We start from the raw sequence: 22,348 nt of genomic DNA on the forward strand, positions 1-22,348 counted from the left end.
CAGTCAGTCACCATTCTAACAGACAGTCACCATTCTAACAGTCAGTCACCATTCTAACAGACAGTCACCATTCTAACAGACAGTCACCATTCTAACAGACAGTCACCATTCTAACAGTCAGTCACCATTCTAACAGTCAGTCACCATTCTAACAGACAGTCACCATTCTAACAGTCAGTCACCATTCTAACAGACAGTCACCATTCTAACAGACGGTCACCATTCTAACAGTCAGTCACCATTCTAACAGTCAGTCACCATTCTAACAGACAGTCACCATTCTAACAGACAGTCACCATTCTAACAGTCAGTCACCATTCTAACAGACAGTCACCATTCTAACAGACAGTCACCATTCTAACAGACAGTCACCATTCTAACAGACAGTCACCATTCTAACAGACAGTCACCATTCTAACAGTCAGTCACCATTCTAACAGACAGTCACCATTCTAACAGACAGTCACCATTCTAACAGACAGTCACCATTCTAACAGACTGTCACCATTCTAACAGAAGGATATTCTAACAAACAGTCCCCATTCTAACAGTCAGTCCCCATTCTAACAGTCAGTCCCCATTCTAACAGACAGTCACCATTCTAACAGACAGTCACCATTCTAACAGACAGTCACCATTCTAACAGACAGTCACCATTCTAACAGTCAGGTGATAAAATATCCTTCTAGTTCAGGGGGGGGACAAAGATCACCAGGAAATAGTCCCATTATTGACCACAACCAAAAGGACAAATAAATGTAGAGATTGAGCAGTACTGGGATAGTACTGTTACGACTCCATGAGCTCTTCCTCCTTCCTGTACTGTTACGACTCCATGAGCTCTTCCTCCTTCCTGTACTGTTACGACTCCATGAGCTCTTCCTCCTTCCAGAAGCGGCTGCAGACCAACGAGGAAGACCCACATGGACTTTTTGGGGGTGAATCTCCCGTTGACTTCAAAGCTTGACTTGTTATGCTAAAGTCCAAGAGAGAAATTAGTCCAGGAAGACTCCCCCAGTCAGTCAGGTAGGAGGAGTCTATCCATTACATCAGTCAGGTAGGAGGAGTCTATCCATTACATCAGTCCAGGAAGACTCCCCCAGTCAGTCAGGTAGGAGGAGTCTATCCATTACATCAGTCCAGGAAGACTCCCCCCAGTCAGTCAGGTAGGAGGAGTCTATCCATTACATCAGTCCAGGAAGACTCCCCTAGTCAGTCAGGTAGGAGGAGTCTATCCATTACATCAGTCCAGGAAGACTCCCCCAGTCAGTCAGGTAGGAGGAGTCTATCCATTACATCAGTCATGTAGGAGGAGTCTATCCATTACATCAGTCCAGGAAGACTCCCCCAGTCAGTCAGGTAGAAGGAGTCTATCCATTACATCAGTCAGGTAGGAGGAGTCTATCCATTACATCAGTCCAGGAAGACTCCCCCAGTCAGGTAGGAGGAGGAGTCTATCCATTACATCAGTCATGTAGGAGGAGTCTATCCATTACATCAGTCCAGGAAGACTCCCCCAGTCAGTCAGTTAGAAGGAGTCTATCCATTACATCAGTCCAGGAAGACTCCCCCAGTCAGTCAGGTAGGAGGAGTCTATCCATTACATCAGTCATGTAGGAGGAGTCTAATCATTACATCAGTCCAGGAAGACTCCCCCAGTCAGTCAGGTAGGAGGAGGAGGGCGTAGTGGTGAAACCCCATCAAAGCCAGTTCAGCACAGCAGCAATGGAGGACAGTGGCGAGTATGTATGAGACAGTATGGATGCACGTGTGTGTTCCTTACAATACGTTCTTGTGTCTCTGTATACTGTTGATGGATAAAGTTCTCCACATCCTGCTGTGTGTGTGTGTGTGTGTGTGTACTGCTCTACATATGAATGGATGTCTATGTCCCTGTTAGTCCATGTCTCAGGCCACAGTCTGTCCTCTGTGGGGGGTCTGTTGGGGGGCTGGGGGTCCCGTTCAACAATCCTCCATCCTCTTCCTCCTGTAATCCTCTGCTCTTTCCCTCCTCCTCCTCCTCCTCTTGCCGCTCTGACTTCTGTTTCTCTGCCTTGGTCTTGAACCTCAGCCCGTGACCTTTAAACCAGACGAGAGGAAATAAAGGATATATCAGAGAAAGACAGCTGTGTGTGTGTGTGTGTGTGTGTAGGGCGGAGGGGGGGGAGATGACGACTCACTTGGGCAGTCTGCCACCTCCTTGTGGGCCTTCTTTTTACAGCAGCCTCGACACAGGTTGAATACACACTGATTACCCTACAGAGAGAGAGAGAGAGAGGTTGAATACACACTGATTACCCTACAGAGAGAGAGAGAGAGAGAGGTTGAATACACACTGATTACCCTACACAGAGAGAGAGAGAGAGAGAGAGAGGTTGAATACACACTGATTACCCTACAGAGAGAGAGAGAGAGAGAGAGAGGTTGAATACACACTGATTACCCTACAGAGAGAGAGGTTGAATACACACTGATTACCCTACAGAGAGAGAGAGAGAGAGAGGTTGAATACACACTGATTACCCTACAGAGAGAGAGAGAGAGAGGTTGAATACACACTGATTACCCTACAGAGAGAGAGGTTGAATACACACTGATTACCCTACAGAGAGAGAGAGAGAGAGAGGTTGAATACACACTGATTACCCTACAGAGAGAGAGAGAGAGAGAGAGGTTGAATACACACTGATTACCCTACAGAGAGAGAGAGAGAGAGAGGTTGAATACACACTGATTACCCTACAGAGAGAGAGAGTTTGAATACACACTGATTACCCTACAGAGAGAGAGAGAGAGAGAGGTTGAATACACACTGATTACCCTACAGAGAGAGAGAGGTTGAATACACACTGATTACCCTACAGAGAGAGAGAGGTTGAATACACACTGATTACCCTACAGAGAGAGAGAGGATAAATACACACTGATTATCCTACAGAGAGAGAGACAGGTTGACTACACACTGATTACCCTACAGAGAGAGAGAGAGGTTGAATATACACTGATTACCCTACAGAGAGAGAGAGGTTGAATACACACTGATTACCCTACAGAGAGAGAGACAGGTTGAATACACACTGATTACCCTACAGAGAGAGAGACAGGTTGAATACACACTGATTACCCTACAGAGAGAGAGAGAGAGGTTGAATACACACTGATTACCCTACAGAGAGAGAGAGGTTGAATACACACTGATTACCCTACAGAGAGAGAGGTTGACTACACACTGATTACCCTACAGAGAGAGAGAGAGGGGGTTAGGGACCTGGAGAGAAGGGGGGGGTTAGGGCCCAGGAGAGGGGGTTAGGGACCTGGAGAGAGAGGGAGGGAGACAGATTAGGGACCCGGAGAGGGGGTAGACGGGTTAGGGACCCGGAGAGGGGGTAGACGGGTTAGGGACCCGGAGAGAGGGGGTAGACGGGTTAGGGACCCGGAGAGGGGGTAGACGGGTTAGGGACCCGGAGAGGGGGTAGACGGGTTAGGGACCCGGAGAGAGGGTAGACGGGTTAGGGACCCGGAGAGACGGGTTAGGGACCCGGAGAGGCGGTAGACGGGTTAGGGACCCGGAGAGGGGGTAGACGGGTTAGGGACCCGGAGAGAGGGTAGACGGGTTAGGGACCCGGAGAGGGGGTAGACGGGTTAGGGACCCGGAGAGGGGAGAGACGGGTTAGGGACCCGGAGAGAGGTTAGACGGGTTAGGGACCCGGAGAGGGGGTAGACGGGTTAGGGACCCGGAGAGGGGGTAGACGGGTTAGGGACCTGGAAGTACAAAATTGCGCCAACAGACATGGCAGCTCTGCTTCTAGCTCCTAAGAATCTGACCTGCATACATAACACTATTATACAGTCAGGACAGGTTCTCCATTAAACGTTTCTTAGTCCAGGGCTAAACTTCATCTGTAATGAGGAACAGGGTGAAGAGGAGGAACAGGGTGAAGAGGAGGAACAGGGTGAAGAGGTGGAACAGGGTAAAGAGGTGGAACAGGGTGAAGAGGTGGAACAGGGTGAAGAGGAGGAACAGGGTGAGGAGGTCGTCTCTCCACTCACCTTTGGATTTCCACACTGCTCACACTTGATGTACTTTGCTGCAGAGAAAACAGCGGTAAAACAGAGGTTATCTACTGTACTGTTTGTGTCGGCTGAGACGCTGTAGATTCTGTAGCATTATAAACTGGGTGGTTCCAGCCCTGAATGCTGATTGGCTGACAGCCGTCGTATATCAGACCGCATACCACGGGTATGACAAAACATATACCAATATGCCACGGCTACGCTGAGTGTCTGAACACAACCCTTAGCCGTGGTATATTGGCCGTATACCACAATCCCCCGAGGCGTCGTATTGCTGTTATAAACTGGGTGGTTCCAGCCCTGAATGATGATTGGCTGACAGCTGAGGGCTGTTCTTACGCACAACGCAACGCTGAGTGCCTGGACACAGCCCTTAGCCGTGGTATATTGGCCGTATACCACGATCCCCCGAGGCGTCTTATTGCTGTTATAAACTGGGTGGTTCCAGCCCTGAATGATGATTGGCTGACAGCTGAGGGCTGTTCTTACGCACAACGCAACGCTGAGTGCCTGGACACAGCCCTTAGCCGTGGTATATTGGCCGTATACCACGATCCCCCGAGGCGTCTTATTGCTGTTATAAACTGGGTGGTTCCAGCCCTGAATGATGATTGGCTGACAGCTGGTGTATATCAGACCGTACACCACGGGTATGACAAAACATTTCGTTTCACTGCCCTAATTATGTTGGTAACCAGTTTATAACAGCAATAAGGCACCTTGGGGGTGTGTGGTATATGGCCAATATCCCACGGCTAAGGGGCGTATTGCTTAATTAGACTGGAGAGAGAGTCTAGGTAACTGCAGTACTACGAGGACAAATAACTCACGTTTCTGCTCGGGACAGAAGTTCTTCTGGGGGTTCCTGGCTTTCTTCTTCTGTTTGTTTTTGGAGAGGGCATCGCTCGCCCCGTCCGAGTCCTCCTGTGACAACGCCCTCTTGTGACACCCTGCCTTCACCTCCGTACCGTTGCTGTTAGCAACCGGAGCCTTCGGCCTGGCAAGAACAATGTTCGTCGTCACGGCAACGTGTTACGGTTTCTATGTGTGTGTGTGTGGACTTGACGACTTTGATCTTCTAATCAAATTGTTATTGGTCGCGTACACATGGTCAGCAGATGTTAATGGTCAGCAGATGTTAATGGTCAGCAGGTGTTAATGGTCAGCAGGTGTTAATGGTCAGCAGGTGTTAATGGTCAGCAGGTGTTAATGGTCAGCAGGTGTTAATGGTCAGCAGGTGTTAATGGTCAGCAGGTGTTAATGGTCAGCAGATGTTAATGGTCAGCAGATGTTAATGGTCAGCAGGTGTTAATGGTCAGCAGATGTTAATGGTCAGCAGGTGTTAATGGTCAGCAGGTGTTAATGGTCAGCAGGTGTTAATGGTCACATACACATGGTCAGCAGGTGTTAATGGTCACGTACACATGGTCAGCAGATGTTAACGCGAGTGTAGCGAAATGCTTGTACTTCTAGTTCCGACTGCAGTGCAGTAATATCTAACATTTTCACAACAACTACCTAATACACACAAATCTAAGTAAAGGAATGTACACAGATCTCAAGTTAGGATTCTCAACAGGAAATTGTCACTCACACTGGTCTGACGTACGGCTGGCAGATCCAATGAGGGAATGGCAGCCCAACCACCTGCCCCGCCTCCTCTCCTCCATTGGTTATCTCCTCCTGCAGAGGTTAAAGAAATGAGAAAAGAACCAGTGTCATCATCTAGTTGTGTTGGGGGGAGGGAGAAGAGGGGGAGAAGAGGGGGAGGGGGGAGAAGGGGAGGGGGGAGAAGGGGAGGGGGGAGAAGTGAAGGAGGGGGGAGAAGGGGAGGGGGGAGAAGTGAAGGAGGGGGGAGAAGAGGGGGAGGGTGAAGAAGGGGAGAAGGGAGAAGAGGGGGAGAAGGGAGAAGAGGGGGAGGAGGGAGAAGAGGGGGAGAAGAGGGAGAGGGTGAAGAAGGGGAGAAGAGTGGGAGAAGAGGGGGAGAAGAGTGGGAGAAGAGGGGGAGAAGGGAGAAGAGGGGGAGAAGGGAGAAGAGGGGGAGGAGGGAGAAGAGGGGGAGGAGGGAGAAGAGGGGGAGAAGAGGGAGAGGGTGAAGAAGGGGAGAGGGTGAAGAAGGGGAGAAGGGAGAAGAGGGGGAGGAGGGAGAAGAGGGGGAGGGGGAGGAGGGAGAAGAGGGGGAGGGGGAGGAGGGAGAAGAGGGAGAAGAGGGAGAGGGTGAAGAAGGGGAGAAGGGAGAAGAGGGGGAGAAGGGAGAAGAGGGGGAGAAGGGAGAAGAGGGGGAGAAGGGAGAAGAGGGGGAGGAGGGAGAAGAGGGGGAGAAGAGGGAGAGGGTGAAGAAGGGGAGAAGGGAGAAGAGGGGGAGGAGGGAGAAGAGGGGGAGGGGGGAGGAGGGGAGGAGGGAGAAGAGGGAGAAGAGGGGGAGGGGGGAGGAGGGAGAAGAGGGGGAAGAGGGGGAGGGGGGAGGAGGGAGAAGAGGGGGAGGGGGGGGAGGAGGGAGAAGAGGGAGAGGGTGAAGAAGGGGAAGAGGGAAAAGAGGGGGAGAAGGGAGAAGAGGGGGAGAAGAGGGAGAAGAGGGGGAGAAGAGGGAGAAGAGGGGGAGAAGAGGGAGAGGGGGAAGAGGGAGAAGAGGGGGAGGAGGGAGAAGAGGGGAAAAAGAGGAGGAGCAATTGGTGAGGAAGAGAAACTAAAAAGGCGTAAAACATTTTGGGGAGGAGGGAAGGAAAGGTGAAAAACAGAATGATCCCTTGGTACCTGGCTAACCCTAACCCTAGGTATCTGGCAGCGTAGCCAACCCTAACCATTGGTACCTGGCAGCGTAGCTAACCCTAACCATTGGTACCTGGCAGCATAGCTAACCCTAACCCTAGGTATCTGGCAACGTAGCTAACCCTAACTATTGGTACCTGGCAGCATAGCTAACCCTAGGTACCTGGCAGCGTAGCTAACCCTAACCCTTGGTACCTGACAGCATAGCTAACCCTAACCCTAGGTATCTGGCAGCGTAGCTAACCCTAACCCTTGGTACCTGGCAGCATAGCTAACCCTAGGTACCTGGCAGCGTAGCTAACCCTAGGTACCTGACAGCATAGCTAACCCTAACCCTAGGTACCTGGCAGCGTAGCTAACCCTAACCCTTGGTACCTGACAGTGTAGCTAACCCTAACCCTAGGTACCTGGCAGCGTAGCTAACCCTAACCCTTGGTACCTGACAGTGTAGCTAACCCTAACCCTAGGTACCTGGCAGCGTAGCTAACCCTAGGTACCTGGCAGCGTAGCTAACCCTAACCCTTGGTACCTGACAGTGTAGCTAACCCTAACCCTAGGTACCTGGCAGCGTAGCTAACCCTAACCCTTGGTACCTGGCAGTGTAGCTAACCCTAGGTACCTGGCAGCGTAGCTAACCCTAACCCTTGGTACCTGACAGCGTAGCTAACCCTAACCCTTGGTACCTGACAGCGTAGCTAACCCTAACCCTTGGTACCTGGCAGCGTAGCTAACCCTAACCCTTGGTACCTGGCAGTGTAGCTAACCCTAACCCTAGGTACCTGGCAGTGTAGCTAACCCTAGGTACCTGGCAGTGTAGCTAACCCTAACCCTAGGTACCTGGCAGCGTAGCTAACCCTAGGTACCTGGCAGTGTAGCTAACCCTAACCCTAGGTACCTGGCAGTGTAGCTAACCCTAACCCTAGGTACCTGGCAGTGTAGCTAACCCTAGGTACCTGGCAGCGTAGCTAACCCTAACCCTAGGTACCTGGCAGCGTAGCTAACCCTAGGTACCTGGCAGTGTAGCTAACCCTAACCCTAGGTACCTGGCAGTGTAGCTAACCCTAACCCTTGGTACCTGACAGCATAGCTAACCCTAACCCTAGGTACCTGACAGCATAGCTAACCCTAACCCTAGGTACCTGGCAGCGTAGCTAACCCTAACCCTAGGTACCTGACAGCGTAGCTAACCCTAACCCTAGGTACCTGACAGTGTAGCTAACCCTAGGTACCTGACAGCATAGCTAACCCTAGGTACCTGGCAGCGTAGCTAACCCTAGGTACCTGGCAGCGTAGCTAACCCTAGGTACCTGACAGCATAGCTAACCCTAGGTACCTGACAGTGTAGCTAACCCTAACCCTAGGTACCTGACAGCATAGCTAACCCTAGGTACCTGACAGCATAGCTAACCCTAACCCTAGGTACCTGACAGCATAGCTAACCCTAGGTACCTGGCAGCGTAGCTAACCCTAACCCTAGGTACCTGGCAGCGTAGCTAACCCTAACCCTAGGTACCTGACAGTGTAGCTAACCCTAGGTACCTGACAGCATAGCTAACCCTAGGTACCTGGCAGCGTAGCTAACCCTAGGTACCTGGCAGCGTAGCTAACCCTAACCCTTGGTACCTGGCAGCGTAGCTAACCCTAGGTACCTGACAGTGTAGCTAACCCTAGGTACCTGACAGCATAGCTAACCCTAACCCTAGGTACCTGACAGCATAGCTAACCCTAGGTACCTGACAGCGTAGCTAACCCTAAACCTTAGTACCTGGCAGCGTAGTCTGAGTTGTCTGCTGACCTCTGTCAGCCCCTGCAGGTTCTTCACCTTGGCCAGCTCCTCTCTCAGGTCCTTGTGGATCTGCAGCCTGGAGAAACACTAACAAATCAAACACACACACAGATTGTGGCGATAGTGAAGTCCTGAGTGTGTGTGTGTGTCCCTCTGGGTGTGTGTGTGTCCCTCTGGGTGTGTGTGTGTGTCCCTCTGGGTGTGTGTGTGTCCCTCTGGGTGTGTGTGTGTGTCCCTCTGGGTGTGTGTGTGTCCCTCTGGGTGTGTGTGTGTGTCCCTCTGGGTGTGTGTGTGTGTCCCTCTGGGTGTGTGTGTGTGTGTCCCTCTGGGTGTGTGTGTTACATACGTGTGGTGCCAGAGCTTGAAGAGGTGTGCTCGGACATAGGACAGGGTACAGGGAGGGTACTGACTGACCACCTCTAGATACTCCTCAGCCATCTCCCATACAGGAGGGCTGTGACCCTCAAACAGAGCTGGGTTATGGAGGTTCCCCTCTGGAAACACACACAGAGAGAGAGAAACACAGAGAAAGAAACACAGAGAGAGAGAGAGAGAGAGAGAGAGAGAGAGAGAGAGAGAGAGAGAGAGAGAGAGAGAGAGAGAGATAAACACAGAGAGAGAAACAGAGAGAGAGAAACAGAGAGAGAGAGAGAACACACAGAGAGAGAGAGAAAAACAGAGAGAGAGAGAGAAACACACAGAGAACCACACACACACAGAGAGAGAGAAACAGAGAGAAACACACAGAAAGAACCATACACACACAGACACATGAGAGAGAGAGAAAGTGATAAACACAAATTAGTAGGTGTTATGACTCTTGGGAGACTAATTACTCAAGGTGAGGCGGAGGTGTGTACCTGCACTCATCACCCCCTGTACTCCAGTCTCCTCCATACACTGCTCCACATCACTCAGGTGTTGGATGTTACCGTTAGCGAACACAGGGATGTTAACAGCGTTCCTATAGCAACAACACAGAGAGAGATAGAGAGAGCGACTGTTTAATAAACCCAGTATCAGCTATGTGACAATAGAATAGAGTACTGTACAGTAGAATATAATATAATATTTTCCTGTGACGAAACTTCTTGGAGACCTACTAGGCTACACAAACTGTCTCCAACTACACAGCAGAGACCTACTAGACTATACAAACTACCTCCAACTACACAGCAGAGACCTACTAGACTACACAAACTACCTCCAACTACACAGCAGAGACCTACCAGACTACACAAACTACCTCCAACTACACAGCAGAGACCTACTAGACTACACAAACTACCTCCAACTACACAGCAGAGACCTACTAGACTACACAAACTACCTCCAACTACACAGCAGAGACCTACTAGACTATACAAACTGTCTCCAACTACACAGCAGAGACCTACTAGACTATACAATCTGTCTCCAACTACACAGCAGAGACCTACTAGACTACACAAACTGTCTCCAACTACATAGCAGAGACCTACTAGACTACACAAACTGTCTCCAACTACACAGCAGAGACCTACTAGACTACAAACTGTCTCCAACTACACAGTAGCCGTACTAGACTACAAACTGTCTCCCCTACTAGACTACACAAACTACCTCCAACTACACAGCAGATACCTACTAGACTACACAAACTACCTCCAACTACACAGCAGATACCTACTAGACTACAAACTACCTCCAACTACACAGCAGAGACCTACTAGACTACAAACTACCTCCAACTACACAGTAGCCATACTAGACTACGAACTGTCTCCCCTACTAGACTACACAAACTACCTCCAACTACACAGCAGAGACCTACTAGACTACACAAACTGTCTCCAACTACACAGCAGAGACCTACTAGACTACACAAACTGTCTCCAACTACACAGCAGAGACCTACTAGACTACAAACTGTCTCCAACTACACAGTAGCCGTACTAGACTACAAACGGTCTCCCTTACTAGACTACACAAACAACCTCCAACTACACAGCAGATACCTACTAGACTACAAACTACCTCCAACTACACAGCAGAGACCTACTAGACTACAAACTACCTCCAACTACACAATAGCCATACTAGACTACAAACTGTCTCCCCTACTAGACTACACAAACTACCTCCAACTACACAGCAGAGACCTACAAGACTACACAAACTGTTTCCACCTGACAAACATAATATTGGTTCTTCTCTGTAGTCTTGAACTGTGAGGGAACTGCAGTGTGCTTACCGTACAGCCTTGATGTGTTCCCGGCTAGCGATGCCTGTGGCGGGTCCTTTCTTAATTGAACTGTGAGGGAACTGCAGTGTGCTTACCGTACAGCCTTGATGTGTTCCCAGCTAGCGATGCCTGTGGCGGGTCCTTTCTTAATTGAACTGTGAGGGAACTGCAGTGTGCTTACCGTACAGCCTTGATGTGTTCCCAGCTAGCGATGCCCGTGGCGGGTCCTTTCTGGTCCTTGGTCCGACCGTGGACGGTCAGCAGCTGAGACAGAGATGGAGAGGTCTGAATGACAAGACTTCCTACCCGGTTAAATAAAAAATTAATTACTAATAAAATGAGTCTGTCTGTGTGTTGTTATGGAGACAGCATAGGTGACACTGCAGTACTACGAGGCAAGTTTTTGATGAGGTTCTCTTGTTCAGATATTTGTAAGTGGACTGGAGGCAGGGCATGAAAGGGATAACGAATCCAGTTGTTTGTGTCATTCGTTTCGGGAAAGAACCTGCGGAATTGCGCACCCAACTCACTCAGGTGCTTCGCTATATCACATTTGACATTGTCCGTAAGCTTGAGTTCATTTAGAACACAAAAAAAATCCTACGATGATGGAAAGACCTGTGTGTTGTCCTTGTTAATGCAGACAGAGAAGAGCTCCAACTTCTTAATCATAGCCTCAATTTTGTCCCGCACATTGAATATAGTTGCAGAGGGTCCCTGTAATCCTAGATTCAGATCATTCAGGAGAGAGAGAAAACATCACCCAGATAGACAAACTACCTCCAACTACACAGCAGAGACCTACTAGACTACACAAACTACCTCCAACTACACAGCAGAGACCTACTAGACTACACAAACTACCTCCAACTACACAGCAGAGACCTACTAGACTACACAAACTACCTCCAACTACACAGCAGAGACATACTAGACTACACAAACTACCTCCAACTACACAGCAGAGACATACTAGACTACACAAACTACCTCCAACTACACAGCAGAGACATACTAGACTACACAAACTGTCTCCAACTACACAGCAGAGGCCTACTAGACTACACAAACTACCTCCAACTACACAGCAGAGGCCTACTAGACTACACAAACTACCTCCAACTACACAGCAGAGACCTACTAGACTACACAAACTACCTCCAACTACACAGCAGAGACCTACTAGACTACACAAACTACCTCCAACTACACAGCAGAGACCTACTAGACTACACAAAGTACCTCCAACTACACAGCAGAGACATACTAGACTACACAAAGTACCTCCAACACCTCAAGCTCAACCTCGACAAGACGGAGCTGCTCTTCCTCCCGGGAAAGGCCTGCCTGCTCCAAGACCTCTCCATCACAGTTGACAATCTATGGTGTTCCCATCCCAGGTGCTTGCACCTCTAAATATAATCTGGCTAATTTTAGGTAATGTTTCATAGAAGATCAAAATAAAATACTTGTGTGTGATGTTTCCCACCTGGCATCCAGCCTTCTCCAGCATCTGAGCGTACTGAACAGTCTCCTCCATCTTGTTAAACACACGGATCTTACAGGTGATGGGAACAGAGATCTTCTCATTGGCTAGCTTCACTAAGGAGAAACAGAGAAAAAAGACTGGCTAGCTTCACTAAGGAGAAACAGAGAGAAAAAGACTGGCTAGCTTCACTAAGGAGAAACAGAGAGAAAAGACTGGCTAGCTTCACTAAGGAGAAACAGAGAGAAAAAGACTGGCTAGCTTCACTGAGGAGAAACAGAGAGAAAAAGACTGGCTAGCTTCACTAAGGAGAAACAGAGAAAAGACTGGCTAGCTTAAATCAAATCAAATATTATTGGTCACATACACGTGTTTAGCAGACATTATTGTGGGTGTAGCGAAATGCTTGTGTCTCTAGCTCCGACAGTGCAGTAATATCTAACAAGTAATATCTAACCATTCCACAAAATATACCCACTACACACAAATCTAAGTAAAGGAATGGAATTTGAAAATATATGGCCCGGCTGAAAATTAAAAAACTTTTCTGGGCTAACAATCTAAAAACATTGAGACCAGGTGACGTGGAGAGGATCTGTGTCTGCACCATACTACTCTCAGTACTGGTGTCCCCCAGGGCTCCGTTCTAGGCCCTCTCCTCTTCTCTCTATACGCCAAGTCACTCAGCTTTGGTGACACGCATCTCTGCATGCCTGGCAGATATCTCAGCTTGGATGTCGGCCCACCACCTCAAGCTCAACCTCGACAAGACGGAGCTGCTCTTCCTCCCGGGAAAGGCCTGCCTGCTCCAAGACCTCTCCATCACAGTTGACAACTCCGTGGTGTTCCCATCCCAGAGTGCATAGAACCTTGGCAGGACACTAGAGAACATCCTGTTGTTTTCTGCAAACGTCAAAGCAGTGACCCGCTCCTGCAGGGTCAAGCTCTACCACATCCGTACAGTACAACCCTTCCTCACACAGGAAGTAGCACAGGTCCTAATCCAGGCACTTGTCATCTCCCGTCTGGCCTACTGCAACTCTCTGTTGGCTGGGCTCCCAGCTTGTTCCATCAAACCCCCTGCAACTTCTCCAGAACGCCGCAGCCCGCTCCTCCACACACTCCGATGGCTTCCAATCTTCAAGACCCTGGTGTTTGCCTACGGAACAGCAAGAGGAACTGCCCCTCACGACCTTCAGGCTCAAACACTACACTCCAACCGGAATACTCCGTTCTGCCACCTCTGGTCTCTTGGCCCTACCCACCCTACAGCTCCCACTCAGCCCAGCCCAAGCTCTTCTCTCTCCTGGCACCCCAATGGTGGAACAAGCTTCCCCCTGAAACTAGGACAGCAGAGTCCCTGCCCATCTTCTGAAAACATATAGAACCCAAAAACTCACACTTTACACTTTTTTTCAACTAATTATCTAGTAAAAGACTGAGTGCTTATGATGTACAGACCATTCCAGACAGGTAAAACGCAGCATGACACCATTCCAGACAGGTAAAATGCAGAATGACACCATTCCAGACAGGTAAAATGCAGAATGACACCATTCCAGACAGGTAAAATGCAGAATGACACCATTCCAGACAGGTTAAACACACCATGACACCATTCCAGACAGGTAAAACACACCATGACACCATTCCAGACAGGTAAAACAGAGCATGACACCATTCCAGACAGGTAAAACAGAGCATGACACCATTCCAGACAGGTGAAACAGAGCATGACACCATTCCAGACAGGTAAAACAGCACGACACCATTCCAGACATGTTAAACAGCATGACACCATTCCAGACATGTAAAACAGCATGACACCATTCCAGACAGGTAAAACACAGCATGACACCATTCCAGACAGGTGAAACACAGCATGACACCATTCCAGACAGGTAAAACAGAGCATGACACCATTCCAGACAGGTAAAACACACCATGACACCATTCCAGACAGGTAAAACAGCACGACACCATTCCAGACAGGTAAAATGCATTATGACACCATTCCAGACAGGTAAAATGCATTATGACACCATTCCAGACAGGTAAAACGCAGCATGACACCATTCCAGACAGGTGAAACACACCATGACACCATTCCAGACAGGTAAAACACACCATGACACCATTCCAGACAGGTAAAACACACCATGACACCATTCCAGACAGGTAAAACGCAGCATGACACCATTCCAGACAGGTAAAACACAGCACGACACCATTCCAGACAGGTAAAACGCAGCATGACACCATTCCAGACAGGTAAAACACAGCACGACACCATTCCAGACAGGTAAAACAGCATGACACCATTCCAGACAGGTAAAACACACCATGACACCATTCCAGACAGGTAAAACACACCATGACACCATTACAGACAGGTAAAACACACCATGACACCATTCCAGACAGGTAAAACACACCATGACACCATTCCAGACAGGTAAAACACACCATGACACCATTCCAGACAGGTAAAACACAGCACGACACCATTCCAGACAGGTAAAACACAGCACGACACCATTCCAGACAGGTAAAACACAGCATGACACCATTCCAGACAGGTAAAACAGCATGACACCATTCCAGACAGGTAAAACACACCATGACACCATTCCAGACAGGTAAAACACAGCATGACACCATTCCAGACAGGTAAAACCTGGCATACTATATTTTATTTCTACCTCTCTAACTCTCTCCCTCTTTTCTCTCTCTGTTCAAACTCACCCATCTTCTCCAGCAGCTCCCACTCATCCTGTAGGAAGACTCCGTAGTGCCCTTCGTCAGAAATAAATTAGAAACAAATTGACCCCAAACATACAGCATGCTTAGCCTAATTGAAAACCACTTTATTTTTTTATCAGGGTTTATCTCTCTCACACACACCATCTCTGTCTCTGAGTGGGGTTTCAGGGTTGGTTAGTTAGTACCTCTCTTGGCGATCATCTGTGGGCATCCCAGGTTGAGATCGATAGCATCACAGTAGTCCTGAGCCAGTAGACATGCCTGGACAAACACCTCTGGGTCGTTGGCACAGAACTGACACACACACACACACACAAAGTGCATTACAAACACCTCTGAGTTATTGGCACAGAACTGAGACCATAACACAGGAATCGGGGTGATTGTAAAACTCAGAGGCTAGCTGAAACAGGGTGAGAGGTGGTGTTAAAACACAGAGGCTAGCTGAAACAGGGTGAGAGTGGATGGTAAAACACAGAGGCTAGCTGAAACAGGGTGAGGGTGGATGGTAAAACATAGAGGTTAGCTGAAACAGGGTGAGAGTGGATGGTAAAACACAGAGGCTAGCTGAAACAGGGTGAGAGGTGGTGGTAAAACACAGAGGCTAGCTGAAACAGGGTGAGAGGTGGTGGTAAGACAGAGGCTAGCTGAAACAGGGTGAAAGTGGATGGTAAAACTCAGAGGCTAGCTGAAACAGGGTGAGAGTGGATGGTGAAACACAGAGGTTAGCTGAAACAGGGTGAGAGTGGATGGTGAAACACAGAGGTTAGCTGAAACAGGGTGAGAGTGGATGGTGAAACAGAGGTTAGCTGAAACAGGGTGAGAGTGGATGGTGAAACAGAGGTTAGCTGAAACAGGGTGAGAGGTGGTGGTAAAACACAGAGGTTGGCTAATAGCTGTAGTTGAATAATACGACCTGTGACACTCCATTCCCCTGTCGGCATGTGTTTGTGTGTCTTTCTCTCTCACCTGTGTAATAAGCGGCCTGTCTTCGGGGCAGACTTCGCTGTACAGGTTGTCTTTCCTGTAGTTGGCGTCACGTACAAACACCTGCGCGTGCAGCATGGGCGTGTAGCACAGCTCGGCGCCATGGCGACGGCTCAGTAGACGCCAGGCCAGTTCGCTCTGGTCCACCATGGGTGCAACGACGTAACGCGCCCCCCTCAGCGTGGTCTTCCAGAACTCAAAGCCTTGCAGCTTCACCGCCATCACAGCAACCTGACCTGACAGAGGGAGAGGGGAATGAGAGAGAAAATGAAGTTGTTTTGAGCATAGGAGGACAATACAGTCAAAAATAAAGAGGGTACTGGGTAGAACTAAAGTAGGAGGACGATTCCCCTTGGGCCACTGAGAACCTAAATGGGTCACGGTCTTTCTTGGATATTAACTGCCTCAGGCACTGCATCTCAATGCAAGAGGCGTCACTACAGTCCCTGGTTCGAATCCAGGCTGTATCACATCCGGCCATGATTTGGAGTCCCATAGGGCAGCGCACAATTGGCCCAGCGTCGTCCGGGTTTGGCCGGAGTAGGCCGTCATTGTAAATAAGAATTTGTTCTTAACTGACTCGCCTTGTTAGATAAAGGTTCAATCAAATTAAATAAATAAAAAAGTTATATCTGTAGGACTTATAGAGACATAGTATATCTGTAGGACTTATAGAGACATAGTATATCTGTAGGACTTAAAGAGACATAGTATATCTGTAGGACTTATAGAGACATAGTATATCTGTAGGACTTAAAGAGACATAGTATATCTGTAGGACTTATAGAGACATAGTATATCTGTAGGACTTATAGAGACATAGTATATCTGTAGTACATACCAACATAGTATATCTGTAGGACTTATAGAGACATAGTATATCTGTAGGACTTATAGAGACATAGTATATCTGTAGGACTTATAGAGACATAGTATATCTGTAGGACTTATAGAGACATAGTATATCTGTAGGACTTATAGAGACATAGTATATCTGTAGGACTTAGAGAGACATAGTATATCTGTAGGACTTATAGAGACATAGTATATCTGTAGGACTTATAGAGACATAGTATATCTGTAGGACTTATAGAGACATAGTATATCTGTAGGACTTATAGAGAAATAGTATATCTGTAGGACTTATAGAGAAATAGTATATCTGTAGGACTTATAGAGACATAGTAATCTGTAGGACTTATAGAGACAATAGTATATCTGTAGGACTTATAGAGAAAATAGTATATCTGTAGGACTTATAGAGACATAGTATATCTGTAGGACTTATAGAGACATAGTATTCTGTAGGACTTATAGAGACATAGTATATCTGTAGGACTTATAGAGACATAGTATATCTGTAGGACTTATAGAGACATAGTATATCTGTAGGACTTTATAGAAGACATAGTATATCTGTAGGACTTATAGAGACATAGTATATCTGTAGGACTTATAGAGACATAGTATATCTGTAGGACTTATAGAGACATAGTATATCTGTAGGATTATAGAGACATAGTATATCTGTAGGACTTATAGAGACATAGTATATTGTAGGGACTTATAGAGACATAGTATATCTGTAGGACTTATAGAGACATAGTAATCTGTAGGACTTATAGAGACATAGTATATCTGTAGGACTTATAGAGAATAGTATGATCTGTAGGACTTATTAGAGACATAGTATATCTGTAGGACTTATAGAGACATAGTATATCTGTAGGACTTATAGAGACATAGTATATCTGTAGGACTTATAGAGACATAGTATATCTGTAGGACTTATAGAGACATAGTAGATCTGTAGGACTTATAGAGACATAGTATATCTGTAGGACTTATAGGACATAGTTATATCTGTAGGACTTATAGAGACATAGTATATCTGTAGGACTTATAGAGACATAGTATATCTGTAGGACTTATAGAGACATAGTATATCTGTAGGACTTATAGAGGACATAGTATATCTGTAGGACTTATAGAGACATAGTATATCTGTAGGACTTATAGAGACATAGTATATCTGTAGGACTTATAGAGACATAGTATATCTGTAGGACTTATAGAGACATAGTATATCTGTAGGACTTATAGAGACATAGTATATCTGTAGGACTTATAGAGACATAGTATATCTGTAGGACTTATAGAGACATAGTATATCTGTAGGACTTATAGAGGACATAGTATATCTGTAGGACTTATAGAGACATAGTATATCTGTAGGACTTATAGAGACATAGTATATCTGTAGGACTTAAAGAGACATAGTATATCTGTAGGACTTATAGAGACATAGTATATCTGTAGGACTTATAGAGAAATAGTATATCTGTAGGACTTATAGAGACATAGTATATCTGTAGGACTTATAGAGACATAGTATATCTGTAGGACTTATAGAGACATAGTATATCTGTAGGACTTAAAGAGACATAGTATATCTGTAGGACTTATAGAGACATAGTATATTGTAGGACTTATAGAGACATAGTATATCTGTAGGACTTATAGAGACATAGTATATCTGTAGGACTTAAAGAGACATAGTATATCTGTAGGACTTTATAGAGACATAGTATATCTGTAGGACTTATAGAGACATGTATATCTGTAGGACTTATAGAGACATAGTATATCTGTAGGACTTAAAGAGACATAGTACATCTGTAGGACTTATAGAGGGCGAATCTGTATATCTTTATAGAGACCATAGTATATCTGTAGGACTTATAGAGACATAGTATATCTGTAGGACTTATAGAGACATAGTATATCTGTAGGACTTATAGAGAGATAGTATATCTGTAGTACATACCAACATAGTATATCTGTAGGACTTATAGAGACATAGTATATCTGTAGGACTTATAGAGACATAGTATATCTGTAGGACTTATAGAGACATAGTATGTCTTGTAGGACTTATAGAGACATAGTATATCTGTAGGACTTATAGAGACATAGTATATCTGTAGGACTTATAGAGACATAGTATATCTGTAGGACTTATAGAGACATAGTATATCTGTAGGACTTATAGAGACATAGTATATCTGTAGGACTTAAAGAGACATAGTACATCTGTAGGACTTATAGAGACATAGTATATCTGTAGGACTATAGAGACATAGTATATCTGTAGGACTTATAGAGACATAGTATATCTGTAGGACTTATAGAGACATAGTATATCTGTAGGACTTATAGAGACATAGTATATCTGTAGGACTTATAGAGACATAGTATATCTGTAGGACTTATAGAGACATAGTATATCTGTAGGACTTATAGAGACATAGTATATCTGTAGGACTTATAGAGACATAGTATATCTGTAGGACTTATAGAGACATAGTATATCTGTAGGGACTTATAGAGACATAGTATATCTGTAGGACTTATAGAGACATAGTATATCTGTAGGACTTATAGAGACATAGTATATCTGTAGGACTTATAGAGACATAGTATATCTGTAGGACTTATAGAGACATAGTATATCTGTAGGACTTATAGAGACATAGTATATCTGTAGGACTTAAAGAGACATAGTATATCTGTAGGACTTATAGAGAACATAGTATATCTGTAGGACTTATAGAGACATAGTATATCTGTAGGACTATAGAGACATAGTATATCTGTAGGAACTTACAGAGACATAGTATATCTGTAGGAACTTATAGAGACATAGTATATCTGTAGGACTTATAGAGACATAGTATATCTGTAGGACTTATAGAGACATAGTATATCTGTAGGACTTAAAGAGACATAGTACATCTGTAGGACTTATAGAGACATAGTATATCTGTAGGACTTATAGAGGACATAGTATATCTGTAGGACTTATAGAGACATAGTATATCTGTAGGACTTATAGAGACATAGTATATCTGTAGGACTTATAGAGACATAGTATATCTGTAGGACTTATAGAGAGATAGTATATCTGTAGTACATACCAACATAGTATATCTGTAGGACTTATAGAGACATAGTATATCTGTAGGACTTATAGAGACATAGTATATCTGTAGGACTTATAGAGACATAGTATGTCTTGTAGGACTTATAGAGACATAGTATATCTGTAGGACTTATAGAGACATAGTATATCTGTAGGACTTATAGAGACATAGTTATCTGTAGGACTTATAGAGACATAGTATATCTGTAGGACTTATAGAGACATAGTATATCTGTAGGACTTAAAGAGACATAGTACATCTGTAGGACTTATAGAGACATAGTATATCTGTAGGACTTATAGAGACATAGTATATCTGTAGGACTTATAGAGACATAGTATATCTGTAGGACTTATAGAGACATAGTATATCTGTAGGACTTATAGAGACATAGTATATCTGTAGGACTTATAGAGACATAGTATATCTGTAGGACTTATAGAGACCTAGTATATCTGTAGGACTTATAGAGACATAGTATATCTGTAGGACTTATAGAGACATAGTATATCTGTAGGACTTATAGAGACATAGTATATCTGTAGGACTTAAAGAGACATAGTATATCTGTAGGACTTATAGAGACATAGTATATCTGTAGGACTTATAGAGACATAGTATATCTGTAGGACTTATAGAGACATAGTATTCTGTAGGACTTAAAGAGACATAGTATATCTGTAGGACTTTATAGAGACATAGTATATCTGTAGGACTTATAGAGACATAGTATATCTGTAGGACTTATAGAGACATAGTATATCTGTAGGACTTATAGAGACATAGTATATCTGTAGGACTTATAGAGACATAGTATATCTGTAGGACTTAAGAGAATAGTATATCTGTAGGACTTATAGAGACATAGTATATCTGTAGGACTTATAGAGACATAGTATATCTGTAGGACTTATAGAGACAGTATGTCTTGTAGGACTTATAGAGACATAGTATATCTGTAGGACTTATAGAGACATAGTATGTCTTGTAGGACTTATAGAGACATAGTATATCTGTGGGACTTATAGAGACATAGTATATCTGTAGGACTTATAGAGACATAGTATATCTGCAGTACATACCAACATAGTATATCTGTAGGACTTATAGAGACACAGTATATCTGTAGGACTTATAGAGACATAAGTATATCTGTAGGACTTAAAGAGACATAGTACATCTGTAGGACTTATAGAGACATAGTATATCTGTGGGACTTATAGAGACATAGAATATCTGTAGGACTTATAGAGACATAGTATATCTGTGGGACTTATAGAGACATAGTATATCTGTAGGACTTATAGAGAGATAGTATATCTGTAGTACATACCAACATAGTATATCTGTAGGACTTATAGAGACATAGTATATCTGTAGGACTTATAGAGACATAGTATATCTGTAGGACTTATAGAGACATAGTATGTCTTGTAGGACTTATAGAGACATAGTATATTTGTAGGACTTATAGAGCCATAGTATATCTGTAGGACTTATAGAGACATAGTATATCTGTAGGACTTAAAGAGACATAGTATATCTGTAGGACTTATAGAGACATAGTATATCTGTAGGACATATGGGACTGATTAAATCTCTGGACAGTTTCCTAGGGTAGTTATTATATTAGTTTTGACAGTGTGATACCCCTCATCCTCATCTCCCCGCAAGCATGATGCTCTGGATGTGACAAAGACAATTTTAATTCATGTTAATAAGGACATTTCTAAAACATTTTTCAAAGGAGCAGAGTTCCCGAGATCCACCAATGTTAGCGATCGCGTGTCAGAACTGGTGCACACATACTGTAGCCATTGGGTGCACATGACTCTTGGTTACCCAGCCAGCCAGCTAACGTTAGCACAGTTAGCTAGTAAAATTCCTGTGGATTTCATCAACAAAAACATATTGACGACACGCTAGAAGACATATCTAACATTTCATCAAAATGCTTGATAACACAAAATAACATTTACCTGTATGAGAAACACTTTGTAAAATTTACTCCAGGATGTTATCAACGGTGGTTCGAGTGCCAAACCAGTGTAACAGTCAAATATGACCGAGGGGAAACGATAAGTGGTAAAAGCTACCGCCTGGTTTCAGTAACTTTGCTTTTGAACATTACTGAACACACATTTCCATTTAAACTACCTTTCGGAGTTGTGAGCTCTCTCTATAGTCAGCTGTAACGATGTTCCTCAAATATCATACGAATTGTGTATCAAGCAGGAAATAATCCATACCAGAAAAAAACAAGGCAACAGTAAACA

General features: G+C 45.2%; 1 protein-coding gene across 1 annotated transcript; it reads right to left on the minus strand.

Annotated features, from left to right (window-relative positions):
- Positions 1-415: 415 nt before the first annotated feature.
- On the minus strand, positions 416-22,296 carry LOC116359920 (tRNA-dihydrouridine(16/17) synthase [NAD(P)(+)]-like). Its single transcript, XM_031813965.1, has 14 exons — positions 22,052-22,296; positions 16,072-16,325; positions 15,288-15,396; positions 15,085-15,135; positions 12,343-12,455; positions 11,035-11,117; positions 9,490-9,593; positions 8,976-9,123; positions 8,609-8,705; positions 5,669-5,757; positions 4,905-5,071; positions 4,051-4,088; positions 2,181-2,256; positions 416-2,079 (listed from the first exon to the last, which is right to left on the minus strand). The coding sequence occupies exons 2-14, from the start codon at positions 16,309-16,311 to the stop codon at positions 1,886-1,888; spliced, it is 1,509 nt and encodes a 502-aa protein (XP_031669825.1). The 5' UTR covers positions 16,312-16,325; positions 22,052-22,296; the 3' UTR covers positions 416-1,885.
- Between the last annotated feature and the right edge of the window lie 52 nt (positions 22,297-22,348).

The sequence above is a fragment of the Oncorhynchus kisutch genome, unplaced genomic scaffold (genome assembly GCF_002021735.2).
Source record: "Oncorhynchus kisutch isolate 150728-3 unplaced genomic scaffold, Okis_V2 Okis06b-Okis10b_hom, whole genome shotgun sequence".
Classification (NCBI taxonomy): domain Eukaryota; kingdom Metazoa; phylum Chordata; class Actinopteri; order Salmoniformes; family Salmonidae; genus Oncorhynchus; species Oncorhynchus kisutch.

Coding starts and splice junctions, on each gene's coding strand:
- LOC116359920 (XM_031813965.1), bottom strand. CDS start 16,311: ATGGCGGTGAAGCTGCAAGGCTTTGAGTTCTGGAAGACCACGCTGAGG. Junction 8,706..8,975: donor TTCAAGCTCTGGCACCACAC/GTATGTAACACA, acceptor GTGTTTCTCCAG/GCTGCAGATCCACAAGGACC. Junction 4,089..4,904: donor CTTCTGTCCCGAGCAGAAAC/GTGAGTTATTTG, acceptor TTTTCTCTGCAG/CAAAGTACATCAAGTGTGAG.